General features: G+C 45.8%; 1 protein-coding gene across 5 annotated transcripts in view; it reads left to right on the forward strand.

The window, feature by feature from the left end:
- Positions 1-21,473, forward strand: part of cblb (Cbl proto-oncogene B, E3 ubiquitin protein ligase) — a 162,977-nt gene that overhangs the window by 130,767 nt on the left and 10,737 nt on the right. For 4 of the 5 annotated variants that reach the window (XM_014412994.2, XM_014412993.3, XM_023154987.2 and 1 more), the window contains one exon: positions 14,087-14,200. The exons of the other annotated variant lie outside the window; for it this stretch is intronic. In XM_014412994.2, the coding sequence (XP_014268480.1) occupies positions 14,087-14,200 (114 nt within the window). The remainder of the gene's footprint in view (positions 1-14,086; positions 14,201-21,473) is intronic. 5 annotated transcript variants of the gene reach the window in all.

A 21,473-nucleotide genomic window follows, 5' to 3' on the forward strand; every position in this document is an offset into this window, starting at 1 on the left:
GTGGAAGACATTTTTGAATAACGATGCGGGTAAAATGTCGAGTGAACAGGAGGATGCTTTTGTTGCATTAACTATTTTTTCCAGCTCTGATAGTGAGACAGGTAAAAAGCATTCTAAAACGACAGGCCGAGCTGGCGTAGGAACTGACAATGCAGATGCTGATGGGGACAATTTTTTCCTTACATTACTAATTTTTTCTAGAAAGAAAGAAAGAAATGTTTCGCAGTCTTCATTAGAAGAAATAATGGCAGCAGGTGGAGCAGGAGTAATAATATCAGTAATAGTGTCAAATAATACCTTAGGATTACCTCTGCTCTTTGCAACCAGATGAGAAAAATAAGCAGCCCTCGCATCTCTAATTGCATTGTTAAAAGAGGCTAAAAGATCCTTTAAGTAAAGGAGATGAACATTTAAATGAGTTTTCCTCCATAAGCGCTCAGCTTTACGACAATCACGATTTATGGATCAGATGTTGTCATTTAGCCAGGGTAAGGACTTGGAAACAGAAACTGGTCTCATTTTAACCGGACAGATTTAATCTAAAATCGAAAAACAATGGTTATTAAATAGATCTGTTAAGAAATCAACGCCATTTTGCGGGGATATTGTTAAATTAAAAGCATCCGAGAAATTCTCTGCTGTGGAGGAATTTATGATGCGCGAGATAATTGTCCGGTGAACAGGAGACAAAGGCTCATGAAAATACATGTTAAAAAGAATACAGAGATGATCAGAGATAAAAAAAAAAAATGTCCTCAGAACAAATAGAATCAATATTCAAACCCAAAGTAAAAACAAGGTCCAGTGTGTGTCCTTTGTTATGTGTGGGGCCGGACACATGCTGGGTAAAATGAAAAGAATCCATAATGTTGATAAAACCTCTGCCAAAGAGGTCGGAGTCATCATCAACATGTATGTTAAAATCCCCAGCTAAAAGCAGTCTGGACAACCTCATAGTAGAGGACAGGAAGTCGCTAAACTCCGATAAAAACAAGCTATTTGGGCTGGGTGGACGATACACCACAGCACAATAAAAAGGATCCTTACTTCTGATTTTAATAAGCTGTAATTCAAAGGAAAGAAAGTGTCCAACTTTCACTGAACGGCAGTTGAAACGGCCCTGAAATGCCACCGCGAGACCTCCTCCACGACCAGATCCCCGAGGCTGGCTGATGACGGAATAGCCGTTCGGGCACATTTCAATGAGAGACGAATAGTCCAAGTCCCGCTGCCAGGTCTCAGTCAGAAATAAGAAGTCCAGTTTTTTAGAAGATATAGAATCGTTAAGCACGAACGATTTATTAGTCAATGATCGGGCATTAAAAAGTGCCATGTTCAGCGGGGTGGAAGCATCATTTTTGGCAGAGGCTCGAGTTAAAGGACGTAAATACTTGGGGTTTGAGCCTTCACGCTCGTAGATTCCACTCACCGAGGGGATGAAAAGCCAGTCAGCAGGAGAGTCTGGATGAACCCTTCTGAGGCAGCACGGTCTCGGAGAGCCGGGCCCTGCATCTCCAAGCAGGGACGTGGAAAACAAATTCCTCTCCATGGAGCTGTTCTGAGCATAGGTAACAAAGCACGCTCGACATCGCTTTCTAGTCAGACCCCGCCGCCAGAAAAGCCTAAGCTTCACCTGGATACCTGCTCTTCTTCCTCTCCTTCTCCGTGGTCTGCGGGGAACGCTGAGGACGCTGGCCGAGGATCCAGCCACTGGCGGAGGATCCAGCCACTGGCGGAGGATCCAGCCACTGGTGGAGGATGGAAAGTGCCAAAGGAGTGCGGAGGATGGAAAGTGCCAAAGGAGGAGGAGGATGAGACATCTTGAGCCATCATTGAAGATCGGATGGATAACAGCGTCAAACGATCATAAACCAAGGCAGCCAGTACATCATTGATACAAATAGAAAACAGCAGAGCAGAGAAAAACAGCACGACGAAAGAGCGTGACAAACTGCACCCGGCAGCGGCAAAGCCAAACACAGGCGCCATCATACCGGAAGTGTACAGCCTTTACTTGTCTCATCAGGTATGGCTTGTCTCATCATTTCTGCCAGTTTTAGGGTAATTCCAATATTTGTGTACATCTTTTTTGTGACGTCAAAATGCAAGAGAATTAACAACTCTTAATTAATATCTTTTGGATCTTTTTAGTCTGGTGGTTCTCTTTTACAGAGCTTACAGAGCTTGTAAGCAAAGCTCTGTGTTCCTTGGACATTGGATCAGGCCTTTGACATTGATGTGGTTCAGCATCTCAGCAAAAGAAATCATCCTTTTGATGTCAGTAAATTGTGAATGTCTAAACATTTCCACACCAGGTCAGTCAAATACATATAGCAGTTCAGCCCGTCCAAAAGGCGGTAACTTTTATTTGTTTAAATCTCGCAACAGCTTAGGTAAAGATAACCTTTAAAACCTTGGATAATCAATGCTTAGTATTTCAGCTTTTGATAACTCATCCTGTGTGTTCCCAAGGACTTGGAACATTGGTTTGAGACTGCTCAGTAACTTGAGCAGACTGCAGTGTTGACTAGGGCTGCAACTCGATTATAAAAAAAAATCATCATAGATTTTTTGCTTTGACCAAACTTCAGTGTTCACTGTAGCCACCACATACTCCTTACAGACACATAAACTCACTCATTCACTTGCACACAGAAGGGAGATGCGTCCTGCATGACACGTTGCCACGGATCTTAAAATGGCTTAAAGGCAACACAAGCCAGATGTTTAAAACGGACCTGTTCATTTTGTTGAGCCTTCAGTGTACGGCCATTGGCATTTTGCCAGAAGTGTTAGCAGAAAGGAGGAATAACAAAACCTTTTGACAGTGCTGGAAATCACAGTGCCTTGCCTGCTGGCCATACCAGGTTTTATGGGTTATATAAGCCTTGGACATGTTCCCCCAGCTTCCTTGCAATGTCTTGCCAGATGGTGCTTCATTTCGAGTACATAGTACTTTATCACTCCAAGTGAAGGAAGGAGACTCCCAACCCTTCGAGTGTAGATCCAAGGGCCCATGTACATCCCAGCCATAGAGTAACTTGTAAGGGGAGAACTCCGTTAAAGGTAGGGGAACTTCTCTGTATGCAAACAGCAGGAAGGGCAGCCACGGATTGGTTCCCTGGTCTTTTAGAAATGAGTGTAGATAACTGGCAGTGACTACAGGAGGTTTTGGTCTGACTTCCTTGGAGGACATGTTTTCTGGCATATGGAGCATGCACTTCAGGATTTCTGTATGTCTGCAAACATTAAAGACCCAGGGAAGGGTGTGTGTTAGGTACATGATAAAGGACCTAGGGACCAGGGATCTCAAGATATTGGTGGTCACAGTCAACTGCGTATAACACATGCTTATTAAAAATGAACTTTTCATTTCCCCTCTCACTTTCCATTTTCCCCTTCAGTAACCTTAGCAATCAAGTTTTTCAATGTCTCATCCTCCCTAAAACTCCATTCCTGGGATAACATCAACAGGCAGGCTCTGTACCACCAGAAAAGAAAACATGGAGGACTGTTCATTAATGGTTCAAGGTTCAAGGTTCTTTATTTGTCACATGCATAGTTATACAAGTATAACACACAGTGAAATGTAGCCTGACACGCTCCTCGACATGTGCAAAAAAATTGGGGGGGGGGGGGGGGGGTGTAGAGGAAGAACATTATATATATATATATATATATATATATATATGTAGTATATACATTGGGTGAATGTGCAGCAATGTAGCAGCAAGCAGGTGAATTCTGTACATTAATATGAATGGACATCTGACTATTTTACAGGATAGACAATATAAACATATTTAAAATTAAAGGAATTGAAATGTACATTGTTCCTTGGTTTAGTGTCTGGAAGAGTCCTGTCTCAGTCAATTATAGATGATGTGAGAGGGCGGGTGTGTGTGTTTAGGGCACGGATGGCTTGGGGATAGAAGCTCCTCTTGAGTCTCTCTGTCCTTGCCCGGAAGATGCGGAACCTTCTACCAGATTGCAGAAGTTGGAACAGTTTGTTGCCAGGATGGGACGGGTCCTTCAGTATCTGCGCTGCTCTAGTCCGGCATCTCCTGGTGTAGGTGTCCTGAAGCGGGGGGAGAGCAATCCTGCAGCAGCGTTCTGCTGTACGGATCACTCTCTGGAGAGCTTTTTGGTCACTGTCACATCAGCTTTGGGGTAACGATGCTTAGTAGCATGTACACACAAAATTTCCTCCTGTCTGCTATAATCCATATTGCTCACTGGTACCATACAATGGTTAACCAAAGACATTTCCAACAAAGCAGTAACTCGCTGACTATTGACATTTACCATTTTCTAGCACTGCATTTCCACTGTCTTTCCCTGTGGGCTCCATCTCCTGCTGGGGTGCATAGCAATCCCCTGTGACCTTAGCTTTGCAGATGGGGCACACAGAAGTTTTGTGGCCTGGCTGCTGGCAATAATAACAAACAAGGTCCTTACCAGAGGTTTCTGAGTTTAGTAGTTTTCTTGTGGCTCTGGTTTACTCTCTGTCTTTAAAGGACCTGGCAGAGAAGACTGGAGCACTGTTTTTTAGTGCCCAGTGGAGCATGAAGCCAGAGCCCCTTTACAAGCATTGCAATACTGTACCTTAGCAGCCGCTTAGCAGCCGTAAGTCCATCTGCTGGCTTGTGCTCCCTCACCAAGGTCCTCACTTTCACTGTGAGCACCCAGGTTTTCTGTCAGAAAAATGGTCTTATAAAGTGAGACACAGAACAGCAAGTTTAACATATTTAAAAAAATAAAGGGTAAAAGACTGGGTAAAGACATATCAGGCAGTTTGTACCATCTGTTTGTACCAGAAACAATCCCATCAAAGGCCTTGGACTGAATGGTGTCTCCAGGATTGTGGAACGGGTTACACATTATGTCAGTAAACGAGTTGTGCAACTTCCTGAACATACTTCTTATTTCATTACTTGCAAGTGAGCAACAGCAAAGTCTATGCAAGTCTTCGTCAGGGTGATCCTGTTGAGACTTTTTATACATTTCACTAATCACACACTTCTGTGAAAAGATATGTGTGACTTATTGCTGTAATAACCATATCGAACGCTGCACTGAGATCTAGCAGGACAAGCACAGAGATGAGTCCACTGTCAGAGGCCATAAGAAGATCATTTGTAACGCTGTTTCTGTGCTGTGATGAGCTCTGAAACCTGACTGAAACTTTTCAAATTAAGCCATTTCTCTGCAGATGATCTGTTAGCTGTTTGACAACTACTCTTTCAAGAATTTTTGAGATGAAAGGAAGGCTGGAGATTGGCCTATAATTAGCTAAGACCCCTGGGTCAAGAGATGGCTTTTTAAGCAACAGTTTAACTACTGCCAGTTTGAAGGCATGTGATTAGGGGTGGGTTTTAATAATCGATTCATCGATTAAAATCGATTCTGGCTTGGATAACGTGATATCGATTCATTAAAATCCTGAATTGATTTTTTTTTTATATAAATGTATTTTGCCCAAAATTCCAGAATCTCAGGTGAAACGTCACAAAATTTTGACAACCACCAAAAATTTAAAACAGTAAATGAGAGCAGGTGCACGGCTTCTGCACAAAGACGTAAACACAAAGCCCGGACCGTGGATCAGAATCAGTGAGATGTCGCCTTTCTCACCCAACGACACGGACATGGTCGGGGCTGAAAGCCGACAGCTCGCTGATTCTGATGTTTCAGCGGGCCTGCGCTTTGTGTTTACGCCCTTTTTGCGCTGATTCTAAAGCTGTTAGTTTTATCTCTCTCCAAACAATATTGACTGAACCAGCAGCAAAAGAAGATCCAAACTAAGCTTCACATAAACATCATCATGGACTCCCTCTTACTTTTACTGTTTTGCTTCCACCACGATAAAATCACACTTCATGCACAGCTCTCTCTCTCTCTCTTTCTCAGTGTACTTCAAGAACAGTTTTCCGTCTATCCCCGAAATCTGTTTTGTGCACAGTGTTGGGAAGGTTACTTTTAAAATGTATTCCGTTACAGAATACAGAATACATGCCCCAAAATGTATTCTGTAACGTATTCTGTTACGTTACTCAATGACAGTAACGTATTCTGAATACTTTGGATTACTTAATATATTATCGTGCTTTTTACAACAACGTGAATGTACTATTGCTGTGTGATTTATTACTATTACTGAAGGTCCGCGACTCCGAACTGTAGTAAAGGGACCTCTGACTAATACGGCGGGGTCCCTGTCGGCTCATAGCCGAAAAATAGCTTTACTTTGTTGTGTGGGTCAATTTTTCTTGCGAGAGACAGAGAGAGGCGTTGAAAGACTGCTCCAACGGAACTTATTGTTTTCGGAGGAAAACACGAACACGGTGTACAGTCGAGTCTTAATAGCTTACTTACAACTGGGCTCGTCAGGCACTCTTCTTGGCTGCAGTGGTTATTATTATATTTACATGTTTCCAGCTCCCGTTTTTCCTCGACGACAACTCGTACCTTTCCACTCGCCTTTTTCTCCCTCCTCGCGCTCACAGACACATAACGTGTATGGCAGTGCATTCTCCCTGCAACACGGACTATACTGCCAATGATGCTACATTCTTTAGAGCTATGCTTGTAGCATTCTGCCTGTTAGCTTAGCACAACAACAACAACAACGAAAAGGCGCTCTCTCACCCAGGAAACACACAGTCGCAGAAAGAGAGAGAGAGCGTCGCCCTGTAACCATGGCAACCGTAACGCTGCCGCCTGGAACGAAAGAACGTAGCTGTCAAACAAAACCCAAACAGTCCTGACCCGCGACAAAATGAAACAGGAAAGTACCGCAGTGTAATCCATTTATTTCAACAAAGTAACTGTATTCTGAATACCACCTTTTTAAACGGTAACTGTAACGGAATACAGTTACTCATATTTTGTATTCTAAATACATAACGGCGGTACATGTATTCCGTTACTCCCCAACACTGTTTGTGCATTATTCGCTTGCTTGTTACGCACAAGACTACCGTTATTTACAGCGCTGTCGGCCGATGTTTTTTTTCCTTTTACTTACTTCCGAAAAGAAAAACTAGTTTCTGCCGTTCAATTGGCTTCTGAACAAATTTAAACTTAAAATTATACAAAATGCAAAACGCTTAGCTGTGTCTCTAATAAAATCGCTGTAACTTCAGAGGTAATGTTCATAGGTTGATTAATGGTTTTCTTTCGTTTTTGATGTACTGCAGAAAATTTTTATAAAATCCCAGGCCAGGAAAATCACCTTCATGTTTTTCTGTGTTTTATCTTCAGCTACTTTGACACAAAGGCATCTGCTGTGATGCTCACACCTTTGATAAAGTCTGGAAAGTGTCAGCTTCCTTTTTATAGATACAAAAATATGTAAATATACTGATCTGAATTATAATATTTCTGACTGAGGTAAAATTTCCCAGATTCAAATCGAATTGAATTGAATCGAATTGAATCGAATCATGGATCGAATCGATTCAGGACCTTGTGAATCGGAATCGAATCGATTCTAGAAATCAGTGACAATACCCAGCCCTACCTGTGATACATAGCCGATTATTAGAGCTATGTTCATCATATTTAAGATTGAAGCATTAATTAATAGTAGGACTTCTTGAGCAGTACAGTAGGAGCAGTAGGAATGGGGTCTAAAAATAGTAATAACTTCTGGTTTGGAAGAAGTAATTACTGAAGTTAACTCGAAAAAGGGTACATAAACATCAATGATATTGAGAGTAACTGTACGTTATTTCTGTGAGATGATTATGATTAATTTTTTCTCCAATGGTTAAAATTTGATTAGTGAATAAATCCATGAAGTCATTACTATTTAATGTTAAAGGAATGCTTGGTTCATCATATATATGTGTGTGTGTGTGTGTGTGTGTGTGTGTGTGTGTGTGTGTGTGTGTGTGTGTGTGTGTGTGTGTGTGCGTGTGTGTGTGTGTGTATATATATATATATACATATATACATATATATATATATGTGTGTGTATATATATATATATATACATATATATGTACAGGGAGTGCAGAATTATTAGGCAAATGAGTATTTTGTCCACATCATCCTCTTCATGCATGTTGTCTTACTCCAAGCTGTATAGGCTCGAAAGCCTACTACCAATTAAGCATATTAGGTGATGTGCATCTCTGTAATGAGAAGGGGTGTGGTCTAATGACATCAACACCCTATATCAGGTGTGCATAATTATTAGGCAACTACCTTTCCTTTGGCAAAATGGGTCAAAAGAAGGACTTGACAGGCTCAGAAAAGTCAAAAATAGTGAGATATCTTGCAGAGGGATGCAGCAGTCTCAAAATTGCAAAGCTTCTGAAACGTGATCATCGAACAATCAAGCATTTCATTCAAAATAGTCAACAGGGTCACAAGAAGCGTGTGGAAAAACCAAGGCGCAAAATAACTGCCCATAAACTGAGAGAAGTCAAGCGTGCAGCTGCCAAGATGCCACTTGCCACCAGTTTGGCCATATTTCAGAACATCACTGGAGTGCCCAAAAGCACAAGGTGTGCAATACTCAGAGATATGGCCAAGGTAAGAAAAGCTGAAAGACGACCACCACTGAACAAGACACACAAGCTGAAACGTCAAGACTGGGCCAAGAAATATCTCAAGACTGATTTTTCTAAGGTTTTATGGACTGATTATATCTAGCTGGAGAAATACCAAGGGCTCAGAGAAGAGCTCGAGAGGATGTGGAGGGTGAAGGTAACGGTGGTCCCCGTGGTAATCGGAGCACTAGGTGCGGTGGCTCCCAAGCTAGGCGAGTGGCTCCAGCAGATCCCGGGCATAACATCGGAGATCTCTGTCCAGAAGAGCGCAGTCCTGGGAACAGCTCAGATACTGCGCAGGACCCTCAAGCTCCCAGGCCTCTGGTAGAGGACCTGAGCTTGAAGGATAAACCGCCCGCAGGGGCGTGCTGGGTGTTTTATATATATATATATATATATATATATATATATATATATATATATATATATACATATACACACTACGGACGATACCTACAACCACGATTACCGACACTAACAAGCTGATCTACAATACGGCAGCAGTGATCAGTGAGATGCTTGGCTACAAGTTGAACAGCCACAAGGGGCAGTACCCTCCATGGAGAAGGAGGCTAGAGGGCAAGATCAAAGTAGCACGGAGGGAGGTTAGCCAACTAACGGAGTTGCAGAAAGGTGCAACAACGAAGGTGCATAAGAAATACAGCAAGCTGTCCATACCTGAGGCCTTGGAAACTGCCAAGCAAAGACTCACAGCCTTGGCCAGCCGCTTGAGGAGGTACACCAGAGAGATAGAAGGCAGGAGAATAAACCAGCTGTTCTCCACAGAACCAGCAAAGGTGTACTCTCAGTGGCAAGGGAACAATAAGAGAACAGCACCACCAAGGCTGGAGACGGAGCAATACTGGAAGAGCATATGGGAGAAGGACGCAACCCATAACGGCAATGCTCAGTGGCTAGTGGATCTGAGGGCAGACCACAGCGACCTCCCTGAACAGGGTCCAGTAACCATCACAGTGGCAGATATCCAAGAAAGGGTCTCCAGTATGAAGAGTTGGACAGCACCAGGGCCCGACATGGTTCACGCCTACTGGCTAAAGAAGCTGACTGCACTCCACGAGCGTCTGGCAGCACAAATGAACCAGCTGCTAGTTAACGAGAGACACCCGGAATGGCTAACCGAAGGTCGGACGGTCCTGATCCCCAAGGACCCCAAGAAGGGACCGGTCCCCTCCAACTACCGACCAATAACCTGCCTCAGTACTACATGGAAGCTCCTGTCAGGCATCATATCGGCTAAGATGAACAGGCACATGGGTCAATACATGAGCGGGACACAGAAAGGGATTGGCAAGAATACCAGAGGCGCAAAACACCAGCTACTGGTAGACAGAACAGTCAGCCGAGACTGCAAGACCAGACTGACCAACCTGTGCACTGCCTGGATTGATTACAAGAAGGCCTATGACTCAATGCCCCACAGCTGGATACTGGAATGCCTAGAATTGTACAAGATCAATGGGACCCTAAGAGCCTTCATCAGGAACTCAATGGGGATGTGGCGTACAACACTAGAGGCCAACTCCAAGCCCATAGCACAAGTCACCATCAAGTGCGGGATCTACCAAGGAGATGCTCTGTCCCCACTGCTGTTCTGCATAGGCCTGAACCCCCTCAGTGAGATCATTAACAAGACTGGCTACGGATACCGACTACGGAACGAAGCAGTTGTCAGCCACCTCCTGTACATGGATGACATCAAACTGTATGCCAAGAGTGAACGAGACATCGATTCACTGATCCACACTACCAGGCTATACAGTAATGACATTGGAATGTCATTCGGACTGGAGAAGTGTAGTCGGATGGTAACAAAGAGAGGGAAGGTAGTCAGAACTGAGGGGATTGAACTACCAGAAGGCAACATTGCAGACATAGAGGACAGTTACAAGTACCTGGGGATCCCGCAGGCGAATGAGAACCATGAAGAGGCCGCTAGAAAAGCTGCAACCACCAAGTACCTGCAGAGGGTCAGGCAAGTCCTGAGGAGTCAGCTGAATGGTAAGAACAAGATCCGGACCATCAACACGTACGCCCTGCCCGTGATCAGGTACCCTGCTGGGATAATAGGCTGGCCAAAGGAGGAGATAGAAGCCACTGACATAAAGACAAGAAAGCTCCTTACCATGCATGGAGGGTTTCACCCCAAGTCCAGCACCCTGAGGCTGTACGCTAAGCGGAAGGAAGGGGGCCGGGGACTGGTGAGTGTCAGCACCACAGTCCAGGATGAGACAACGAACATCCAAGAATACATTGGGAAGATGGCCCCAACTGACCGAGTGCTCAGTGAATACCTCAGGCAGCAAAAACCCAAGAAAGAGGAGGGAGACGAGGAACCATCATGGAAGGACAGGCCCCTGCACGGTATGTACCACCGGCAGATAGAGGAGGTGGCTGATATCCAGAAATCCTACCAGTGGCTGGACAAAGCTGGACTGAAAGACAGCACAGAGGCACTAATCATGGCAGCACAAGAACAAGCTCTGAGCACAAGATCCATAGAGGCTGGGGTCTATCACACCAGGCAAGACCCCAGGTGCAGGCTGTGTAAAGATGCCCCAGAGACAATCCAGCACATAACAGCAGGATGCAAGATGCTAGCAGGCAAGGCATACATGGAACGCCATAACCAAGTGGCCGGCATAGTGTACAGGAACATCTGTGCCGAGTATAACCTGGAAGTCCCGAGGTCAAAATGGGAGATGCCCCCAAGGGTGGTGGAGAATGACCGAGCTAAGATCCTGTAGGACTTCCAGATACAGACGGACAAAATGGTGGTGGCTAACCATAGTGGTGGTAGACAAACAGAAGAAGACGGCCGTAGTGATCGATGTAGCGGTTCCGAATGACAGCAATATCAGGAAGAAGGAACACGAGAAGCTGGAGAAATACCAAGGGCTCAGAGAAGAGCTCGAGAGGATGTGGAGGGTGAAGGTAACGGTGGTCCCCGTGGTAATCGGAGCACTAGGTGCGGTGACTCCCAAGCTAGGCGAGTGGCTCCAGCAGATCCCGGGAATAACATCGGAGATCTCTGTCCAGAAGAGCGCAGTCCTGGGAACAGCTAAGATACTGCGCAGGACTCAAGCTCCCAGGCCTCTGGTAGAGGACCCGAGCTTGAAGGATAAACCGCCCGCAGGGGCGTGCTGGGTGTTATATATATATATATATATATATATAGTTTTTAGTTTGTTTTTAGTTTTAGCTATTTTAGGGGGATATCTGTGTGTGCAGGTGACTATTACTGTGCATAATTATTAGGCAACTTAACAAGAAACAAATATATACCCATTTCAATTATTTATTTTTACCAGTGAAACCAATATAACATCTCCACATTCACAAATATACATTTCTGACATTCAAAAACAAAACAAAAACAAATCAGCGACCAATATAGCCGCCTTTCTTTGCAAGGACACTCAAAAGCCTGCCATCCATGGATTCTGTCAGTGTTTTGTTCTGTTCACCATCAACATTGCGTGCAGCAGCAACCACAGCCTCCCAGACACTGTTCAGAGAGGTGTACTGTTTTCCCTCCTTGTAAATCTCACATTTGATGATGGACCACAGGTTCTCAATGGGGTTCAGATCAGGTGAACAAGGAGGCCATGTCATTAGTTTTTCTTCTTTTATACCCTTTCTTGCCAGCCACGCTGTGGAGTACTTGGACGCGTGTGATGGAGCATTGTCCTGCATGAAAATCATGTTTGGCCAAACTGGTGGCAAGTGGCATCTTGGCAGCTGCACGCTTGACTTTTCTCAGTTCATGAGCAGTTATTTGGCGCCTTGGTTTTTCCACACGCTTCTTGCGACCCTGTTGACTATTTTGAATGAAACGCTTGATTGTTCGATGATCACGTTTCAGAAGCTTTGCAATTTTGAGACTGCTGCATCCCTCTGCAAGATATCTCACTATTTTTGACTTTTCTGAGCCTGTCAAGTCCTTCTTTTGACCCATTTTGCCAAAGGACAGGACGTTGCCTAATAATTATGCACACCTGATATAGGGTGTTGATGTCATTAGACCACACCCCTTCTCATTACAGAGATGCACATCACCTAATATGCTTAATTGGTAGTAGGCTTTCGAGCCTATACAGCTTGGAGTAAGACAACATGCATGAAGAGGATGATGTGGACAAAATACTCATTTGCCTAATAATTTTGCACTCCCTGTATATAATTTAGTGTAGTGTAATTTTAGCTTGCTTTCCAGATTGGTGTGGTCTGCTTTTTAAACAATCCCAGTATGGAAAAGAAAGAACTGACAGCTGGAGCATCTCAAAAAACAGATTTTAAAACTCACCAATGGAAAAATTAAAGGCTACAATAATTTGTATGTCGATTTGTTTATATCTATTTATAGAGCTCCATTTCATTTTAGCGAACACATTTTATCTATTGTCACATAAGATCCTGTTTGACCTGAGACATGAAAAAATAACAAACATAATGATTTACTTCCATTTTATGAAAAGTACTGATGATTGCAAGAAAATCCTTAACAGCTAGGATTTATATATAACAATAACAACCATTAAATCCCACATTGTTGTGAGAGGAGAAAGACAGGATAAAAGACATGCTGTGGAAGAGAGCCAGAGATTAATAACTAGTAAGGTGTAAACACATTGTGAGAAAGGTGATTGAAGAAGAAACACTCAGTGCTGTAAGATAATTACACTTCACAAGATATCTTGGAATAAGAAAAAATATCTAGACTTTAGACAAGTGAGAAATATCTTAAAAGAAGTGTTGAGACACTCGTTCCAAGTACTTTATTAAGTCAAATAAACTCAACACTGGCCCATCAATGCTTCTTTCAGCATCACTTCTTTCTCACTTTGAGAGGACGATTATTGTGGTCACCAGTCTTTCACAAGGGTAACAACCATTCTCACTATTGATAATTTAGAATCAATCAACCAATTAACCTAACTCAGTTAAGTGCATGTCTTTGGACTGTGGAAGAGAGCCCATAGGAAGAGGCCCAAGTCAGATGGTGGAGTCAAACCCAGGACCTTCTTGCTGTGAAGTAGCAGTGTTAACCACTGCACAATTTTCTTGACTGTGTGTTAAAGTTTGAACAACAAAAGTTTAAGTGTGGGAATTATTACTAAAAATGGTTGTAAGATAACAGTGTCATCTCAAACAGTTTGTTGGTGATATGCATGTAAAGTAACAAATTTTATTATTTATAAACTAAATAAGAAACAAAAGACATTCTCAAAACAAGATTAATAATTTTATTCTTTGTGTTCTTAGTATTTCACTGAATCAGCATTCACACCAATAATAAACAAAATGACCAACAGCAATAGCATATATTGCTTTGGAACAATCCATTAACTTGCTTCATGAACAGTAAAATAAAAAATCTAGATCCTAACTAAATGACATGTCTTACCATACCTTATTCAATAAAACTTAAAAAAATATAAATTAATTTAGAAAGAAAAGATGCAATATTGTGTCAGACTGGCTGTTTGAACGTTTCTTTGCTTCCACAGGTGGATGTTCAGAATCCATCGGTGGGTTAGTCTCGGGGGCAGCACATACTACCCTCTGCCCCTTCAACATCCAAAAGACACCATCTGACTATGACTTTCTACTTCCCCAACCAGGTAGCCCTCCCTAACAGTGCATGTACCTTCTCTCACTCAGCCATAGCTTCCTGTGCATGTCAGCTGTTTCATGCTGCCTGTCCTGTCTGTGTTCCTCCTGCAGACATGACAATGCGTCTGTGCCGTTTGCTGTGCTAACTATAAGTGCCCTTTGAAAAATGTTGTATAACTCATTGTTTTTGTTCAGTAAACACAAATGATTACTATATAACACTGTACGGTTTTTACTAAGCTAACTACCTTTAATTTAGTAAACTCCCACCGTAAGGGTGTGTTTTAACTGATGAAACTGTGTTGTACTCAGGCTCGGACATCTGATTGCTGCCTTTTATAAGTTTATTCCACAACCATAAACTAACACCAGTACAGTAACCGTGCCTTTACAGAAGCCAGGTAATCAACTGAAAGACACAAAATAAAACAACCATACAACATTAACAAAGCAACACTATTAATGACAGTACAGTTTAGTATTAGTCATATTTATAGCTTTAACACGTTACTTGGTTAACAAAGAAACTCACCAGCTCGGCTTCATCAGTCATAACAGCGATATCAATGAAAAGAAGATCCGGCAGGTAGGATCTATGAGCGGCCGTTAACACGTACCATCCCAGACTTAGATAAATCACTCCGTCTTAAATAAATTTGTCATTTAAAGCAAATATGAGTCTGGCTGATAATAAATCACAACAAACAAATTGGCATGTTAGTAATATGGGAAAAACCCACACCTCCCACTTGGGCTACGTGCCACAATAACCAGTAGCAATAAACACCAATATAGAAAACAAAAAGTCTTATAACAGTGTTTTAAACAGGTTGGGCCTGGTCCCCACACCCAAGAGTCCCCAATCTGCAAGTATTTCTTGGGTACTCAGGGGGATGAACCACGTTCCTCTTGCTCCTCTACTGGCAGTAACACCACCAACCTCCTTACGTCCCTGTGGAGAATGGTGGAATGACATGGTTCCCTGTCCTTCCTTGCCTGAGACCAGTTGATGGGACGACTACAACAAATCCTTACTTTGACATCTCGAACAACACCTAGGTGATCCGGATCTGCCTCTTCCACGCGGCCCAGCTTGAAACGACCCCTAAGTGCGTTCTGATCTGCCACCCAGACAAGGTCCCCAACAGAAACATTTCTCACCGGGGCATGCCATTTTTGCCGAACAAACAGGTGCGGCCCGGCCAACTGACTCCAGCGTCTCCAAAACTTGTCCACTTCCACCTGGACTGCACGTAGACGACTGAATGGGTAGGCAGGGAACTCAAAACCCATGTTGTCGCCCCTGGGCCCTGCCCGACCCAACAACAAAGAGTTTGGTGTCAACACATCTACAATTTCTTCCTGAATTTGAGCTCTGGCCCCGATAGGCCTCTCATTGGTGAGGTTGGCCGCCAAATAGAGGAGGGTTTGGAATTCCAGAGCAGTCAAGTTTCCCTCCTCACCAACGTTACTCAACGCCCTTTTCAACACGTGAACAGCTGCCTCTGCTGCTCCATTCCGGTGTGGGGAGTCCGCTGGACTAAACTCCCACATCCAGTCAGACCCAACTACGGCTGCCTTTCTTTGGATCTCTTCTTTGTCGATACTCGCAAGGAAATCATAGAGCTCCTTCAGCGCAGGTTTAGCTCCCACGAAATTGGTCCCCTGGTCAGACCAGAGTTTCTTGGGGTGACCCCTCAGGGCAGTAAACCGCTGGTATGCCTTCAGGAAGCCCTCAGTTGACAGATCTTCAACTATGTCTGCATGAACGGCTCTTGAGGCCATACAGCTAAAAACCACGCCCCAAACTTTCTTCTTCACTCGTCGTCTTACTGAGTCTCTGACAAAATATGGACCAAACAAGTCCAAAGTAGTGTACTCAAAAGGGGCTGCTGGCGTAGTGCGTACGGGAGGAAGATCACTCATCACCTGAGTGCATAGCTTGGCCCTGCACTTTCTGCAACTTACGCACGAATCAATCACCTTCCGTACGATCCTGGGACCTTGAACTACCCAGCCCCTCTTCCTCATCCGAAGAAGGGTGGCAGAAACACCTTCGTGGTTGACACGATGGGCGTCCTCAGCGAGCAGAGAGCTTAACCGACACTTGTAGGGGATCAAAGGGACCCCGGACCTCTCCTCCTCAACGGATTGAATCCGGCCATAGCACATCAAGAGCCCCGTTGTTTTATCCTTGCGCACAACCAGGCGGTTGAGCGTCGTCGTAGGGAAACTCACACCTGCTTGAGCGGCAAGGCATAAGTCCTGAAATGCCTCTACCCGCTCTTGAGCCGCGGGCACCGCCTCCCACTTTAATCCTACAGCAGTCCGACCCCTGCCAGATAACCAAAAGCGCAAGGCTCTGTGGACATAAGCTATGACCCCACAGAGCTTGGCTAGAGAATTGAACCGTGAAAGATCTACTTGATTTATCAAGGCTGAACCCCAGCACTCCTTGATCCTGCAGACATTAGAAGCAACAGAAGGAGACCCCTTAGTCTCAAAAGATGTAACCTTGTTGCTGAATGGTAAGAGCTCCGGACTTACTCGGCCGCCGACCACGGCTTTGACGCTATCAAAGCCATCTGGAGTAGTCTGCGCCCTTTGCTGCGACCTTGTTAAGATGGCTGAAAAAGCCTTTCTTTGGAGTCGACTGACGACTTCTCTAGTCCCAGAGGCCACCTCTGCAGCTGACTTTATGGGCCATTCCTCTACTGGCTTGGTTAGGAACATGGGACCGGTCTGCCATGAAGAGTCCTCACCAAGCTGCTCAGGGGAACATCCTCTTGTGACCAGGTCAGCCACGTTGAACTGGCCAGGAAGCCACCACCAGTCGGTCACAGGCCCAGCCTTCTGTATCTCTCCCACTCGATTGGCAAAGAAGGTCTGGAACCCGTAACTCTCCCGTTGGATGGCACCTAACACAGTCTGACTGTCCAGAAAATGGTACCAACGATCTATTTCCAACCGACTGTACTTCAGAAAGTAACCTTTCAGGCGAGTGGCAAAAACAGCTCCACAAATCTCTGCCTTGACAGCATCTCCCTTTTGTTCGATTGGAGTCAATTTGGCCTTGGACTCCACGAGCCGGGTCTTAACCCCTCCAGATGTTTCCCAGCGCAGGTAGAGGACCGCTCCGTATGAGTCACAACTTCCATCAGAGAACGTGATCCCCCAGGGTTTACCCACCCAGCCGGATGGTGTAATACTCCTGGGAAAGGTGATGGTACTCAGCCGCGCGTACTCCTCAAAGAGCTTGATCGCTCTCCCACGTAGTTCACTAGACAGCGGCTTATCCCACGTATCCTTAGTCAGTATCCCGGCCTCCTGAAAGGCTCTTCTGACAAGAATAACACCTTTCTGCTTCAGGGGCGTCGCCAGACCAAGGGGGTCATAGAGCCCTGCTACCTGACTTAGAAGCATACGGCAGGTGAGGGGATTTGGCGTCTTCTCCCCTATGTTCTCTTCAGCGAGGTCTACTTGAGTACGCATCTTTTTCTTTCTTGCGGAGAAGTTAATAGCCACCATGAGGAAGAGCTTGTCTTCTTCCACGAGATAACCCACACCCAAGGCCTTGTTGTCCTCGGTCCGCAGCTGGTTGGGCAACATGATGGTTTCTGGTTCGGCAGGAACAGCACCTTGCCTCCCACTAAAGCCAGACCGCACCCAAGGTTTGAGGTAAAACCCACCATGCTTGAGAATGGTTTCAACCCCCTCAAGGATCTCGCTCAGTCTCTCAGGGTCGTTGTGGGACACAAGGATGTCATCCACGTAAGTATCCTCTTCAATGACTCGTCTTTCTTCCACTCTGTTGACAAACTGTGGCAGAAGGGCAGTCTCTCGCATGGCAACCTGAGCGATACAACCTGCAGGCTTGTCACCCATGTTCACACGCACCACAGCATAATCCTTGATGTCCTCCTCCAGGGAATGCCTCCACAAGAAGCGGTGAACGTGCACCTCTTGATCCTCCAGCCATACAGAGTTATACATTTTGGAGACATCCCCTATTGCTGCATGCTCTCCCTCCCGGAAATGGAGCAGCACTGCCCTAATGGGATTCAGGACATCTGGGCCTTTCATCAAGATGCTGTTCAAACTAACACCTCTGTACACCTGGCTGCTGTCCCAAACGAGCCTCACCGGCGTGGTGTTGGAGTGTGGGTTGGGCGCCATCAAATGGTTTATCCACCACACGGCTCCTTTCCACTCGTCCAACACCGTCCGGGAAAGCTGGATAGCGGCCCCCCTAGCCAGCATGTCACACACCTGCTTAGCATAAGCTGCCTTCCATAATGGATCTTTCTCGAGGCGCTTTTCTGACTTCAGGAAAGTCGCCTCCACAGCTTTGCGGTTGTTAGGTAGGGTGGCAGGGTCCTCTTTCCAGGGATATTTAGCATCCCAATGGGGCTTGTCACTATGATTGTCACTCAGCTTGAAGGTTAGACCCCCTCTGATGATCTCCAACTCTCTTTCATCAGCAAGTGACATTTCTTTCCCTCCAGGGGCGCACTTCCCGCAGCGGCACCCGCCACACATGGGATCACAGGCGGCACCAATACTGTCCCACTGCAGCCATTTGATGATCTCAGTGTTGGATGTAGCCGTGGTACCGACTTCTACGCTGTTCTTTGGTTTTGGGCAGCAGTTATGGAGGGCCACAACTCTCTGAGACGCCGCCCTCATGGAGCATGCCAAATGGGTCGATGAGAGTCGTGCAGTCACCTCCACATCTTCAAACAGATCTGGGTGTGCGCCACTGATGGTTTTCCCCAACGGACCATCCCACAGAACCAAGTCACCGCACCTCATCATTCTCTGGGGGGCTAGACGACCCTCCCGGGTGCTGATGAGTAGCTCAATCTTTTCCGGGCGGATCAGTTCCCCGGGTTCGACGGAGCCTGGGAAAAACTTATCCAGGCGCTCCGAGTCCACGACGTGACCCACATTGGCAATCTCTTCTAATCCATAGCAAACCATCTCATGGAGTCGCCATGTTTCCTTCTTTGTGGCTACTTTTATGCTCACCAGGTATCTCTTTGTCTCTATTTTTGCCTCCATGCCACCAACACCATGAACAACTAAGGTGATTGGTTCACCAGGCAGACCAAGCCTCTCCGCTGCCTCGTGGGTGATATAATTCGTGTCAGAGGCTAAATCGATGAGTGCTCCAATCCAGTCTCCCCTCTTGGTGGTGACGTCCAACAACATCATGAGGACCGGGAGCTCCTTCAGACAACTCTCATCTTCCGAGCCTCTGCCAGCCCACAACTTTGAAGTTACTTTGTTTGTGCAAGCCCTTCGAACAGCCTCCAGCTGCTCCGGGGACAGACCTAGGCCAGCAAACACAGCCTCTTGCTCTTCCGTCGGGCCTCAGGGTTCTCTCCTTTTATCCCCTTTTGTCCCTTGCCTAGCTGCATCTTTCCTGATCCGATGAGGCATCACCCCTTCTGCATCCTTCATTACGACACAGAAAGTTTTTACTACAAGGGTCATCACTCCCATGGGAGTCCAGACACCTGGGACACACTTTTGTCTTTTTCACGTAAACTCTCCGCTCTGACGGGTTGGCCTTTTTAAATGCCTTACAGCGGTATAAGCGCCCTGTGTGACCCTCTTCGCCACACAAACAGCAAGGATTCTGTGACAGCTCACCTCTCGTCTCACTCGCAGTAGCCTTGGTGAACGAACGTCTCTCCATCCTCCGATCAGGTCTCTCTTTTGGTTTCTCGCGGGGGCTCGGATCGGCTGCCCTGGCAGTATTAGACTGTCTGATGGATTGCAACTGCTCCAGTTGCACCAGAACTGTCTTCTGATCTTTCAGGAACTGCCATAGCTTATCAAACCGGTTCTGTGGACTGACATCATTGACAGGATCACATCGGTACAAAAGCCACCTTTCTTTCATACTGTCCGGCAGCTTACTCTCAAGTGACCGGATCACTAACTGATTTTTTATGGCATCTTCACAACCTAGGTCTATTAAGTCCAACAGTTTGGATCAACTGTAAAACCTCTCTGGGTTTGTTGTTGCGCACGCCCGGTAACTCCTGTAGCTCAAGTACAATGTCATCTGCTATCTGTGATACGTCACCATAACAGTCCTCTAAAACTCGGAAAACCTCACTCGCTGTACGGCAGTGAGACAGCCTAAGTTCACATTTTACTGGATCAGCAATACTGTCCATCAGGTGGAAGAGCCTGCACTCCGGGGAACCTGTGGGTTCCGCCAACGCTTGGAGGGTCCCCCAGTTACTCTTCCAGCGCCAGTAGCTTCTCCTGTCCCCAAAGAACTTTGGTAGGCTCAGGGGTGCGAGTGCGATCCTTGTTCCGAGTGATCCTTGAGAGACGGTAGACGTGCTCTGTCCTGCCCCAGCGCCATTGGGTCTCACACCATGCACTCCTCGAAGCTGCTGTGGCGTGCCTGAGGGGCCAGGGTTAAACACAGGACTCCCCAGACCCTGGGATAGTGGTCCCTGTGGTGGCGCTTGAAGGGCTGCAATGGAAGGACTTGTAGTTCGTGCTCCATCGGGGCCACCTTCATCAATAACCTGGTTACTACTGCCCACTGCGGCACTTTGGCATGCAGCAGGGTGCACGTCAGCATCTAGCGCACCACTGGCACGCGTTGGGCCATCATCTCCACCGGTCGCAGCGGGCCCACTGGGCTTGCTAGTGCTGGTCGTCACTCCACCGTCAGCGCCACCTTCATCACTGCCTTCACCTTCACTGCTAGTCCTGCTCCTGAGGTCGCCACACCCAGATCTCCTTCTCCCATCTAGGGTGGTAGCCAGCACCACCATAGCCACTCTCCTCCTTTCCTTGAGCTCTTTGAGACAAGCTCGCATAACGTTCACTTCTTTCTCTGGAACATAACGATCCCACTTATGCACAAACTCACTCAGAGCTTCCTCTCTGCCTTCCACAGCAGGGAGCATTGAATCAAACTGATCCTGTTTTATTTGACCCGTTTTGAGCGCTTCCACCTGGCTAATCGCATCTTTTAGGTCAACTCTTAGACTGTCAAACTGACCTGATGCACAACGAGACCATGACGCTTCCTTTAGCTTCATTTCTGTGGTCTGGTATTTTGAGCGGCAGTCCTGTAGCTTCTTCTCCACTCCAGCTATTTCTGCTGCAAGCCCACTTGCATCTTCTTCTTCCATAGCAGCAGTGTAATCAAAACTGCTATCACAAACCTCACTATAACTGTCTTTGAGTGTCCTACTTTCAGACATGAGGTCATGTTCAGTCAGAATGTCAATGTTAAAGGCAATGGAA

This window comes from Maylandia zebra, linkage group LG10, assembly GCF_041146795.1.
Source record: "Maylandia zebra isolate NMK-2024a linkage group LG10, Mzebra_GT3a, whole genome shotgun sequence".
Lineage (NCBI taxonomy): Eukaryota > Metazoa > Chordata > Actinopteri > Cichliformes > Cichlidae > Maylandia > Maylandia zebra.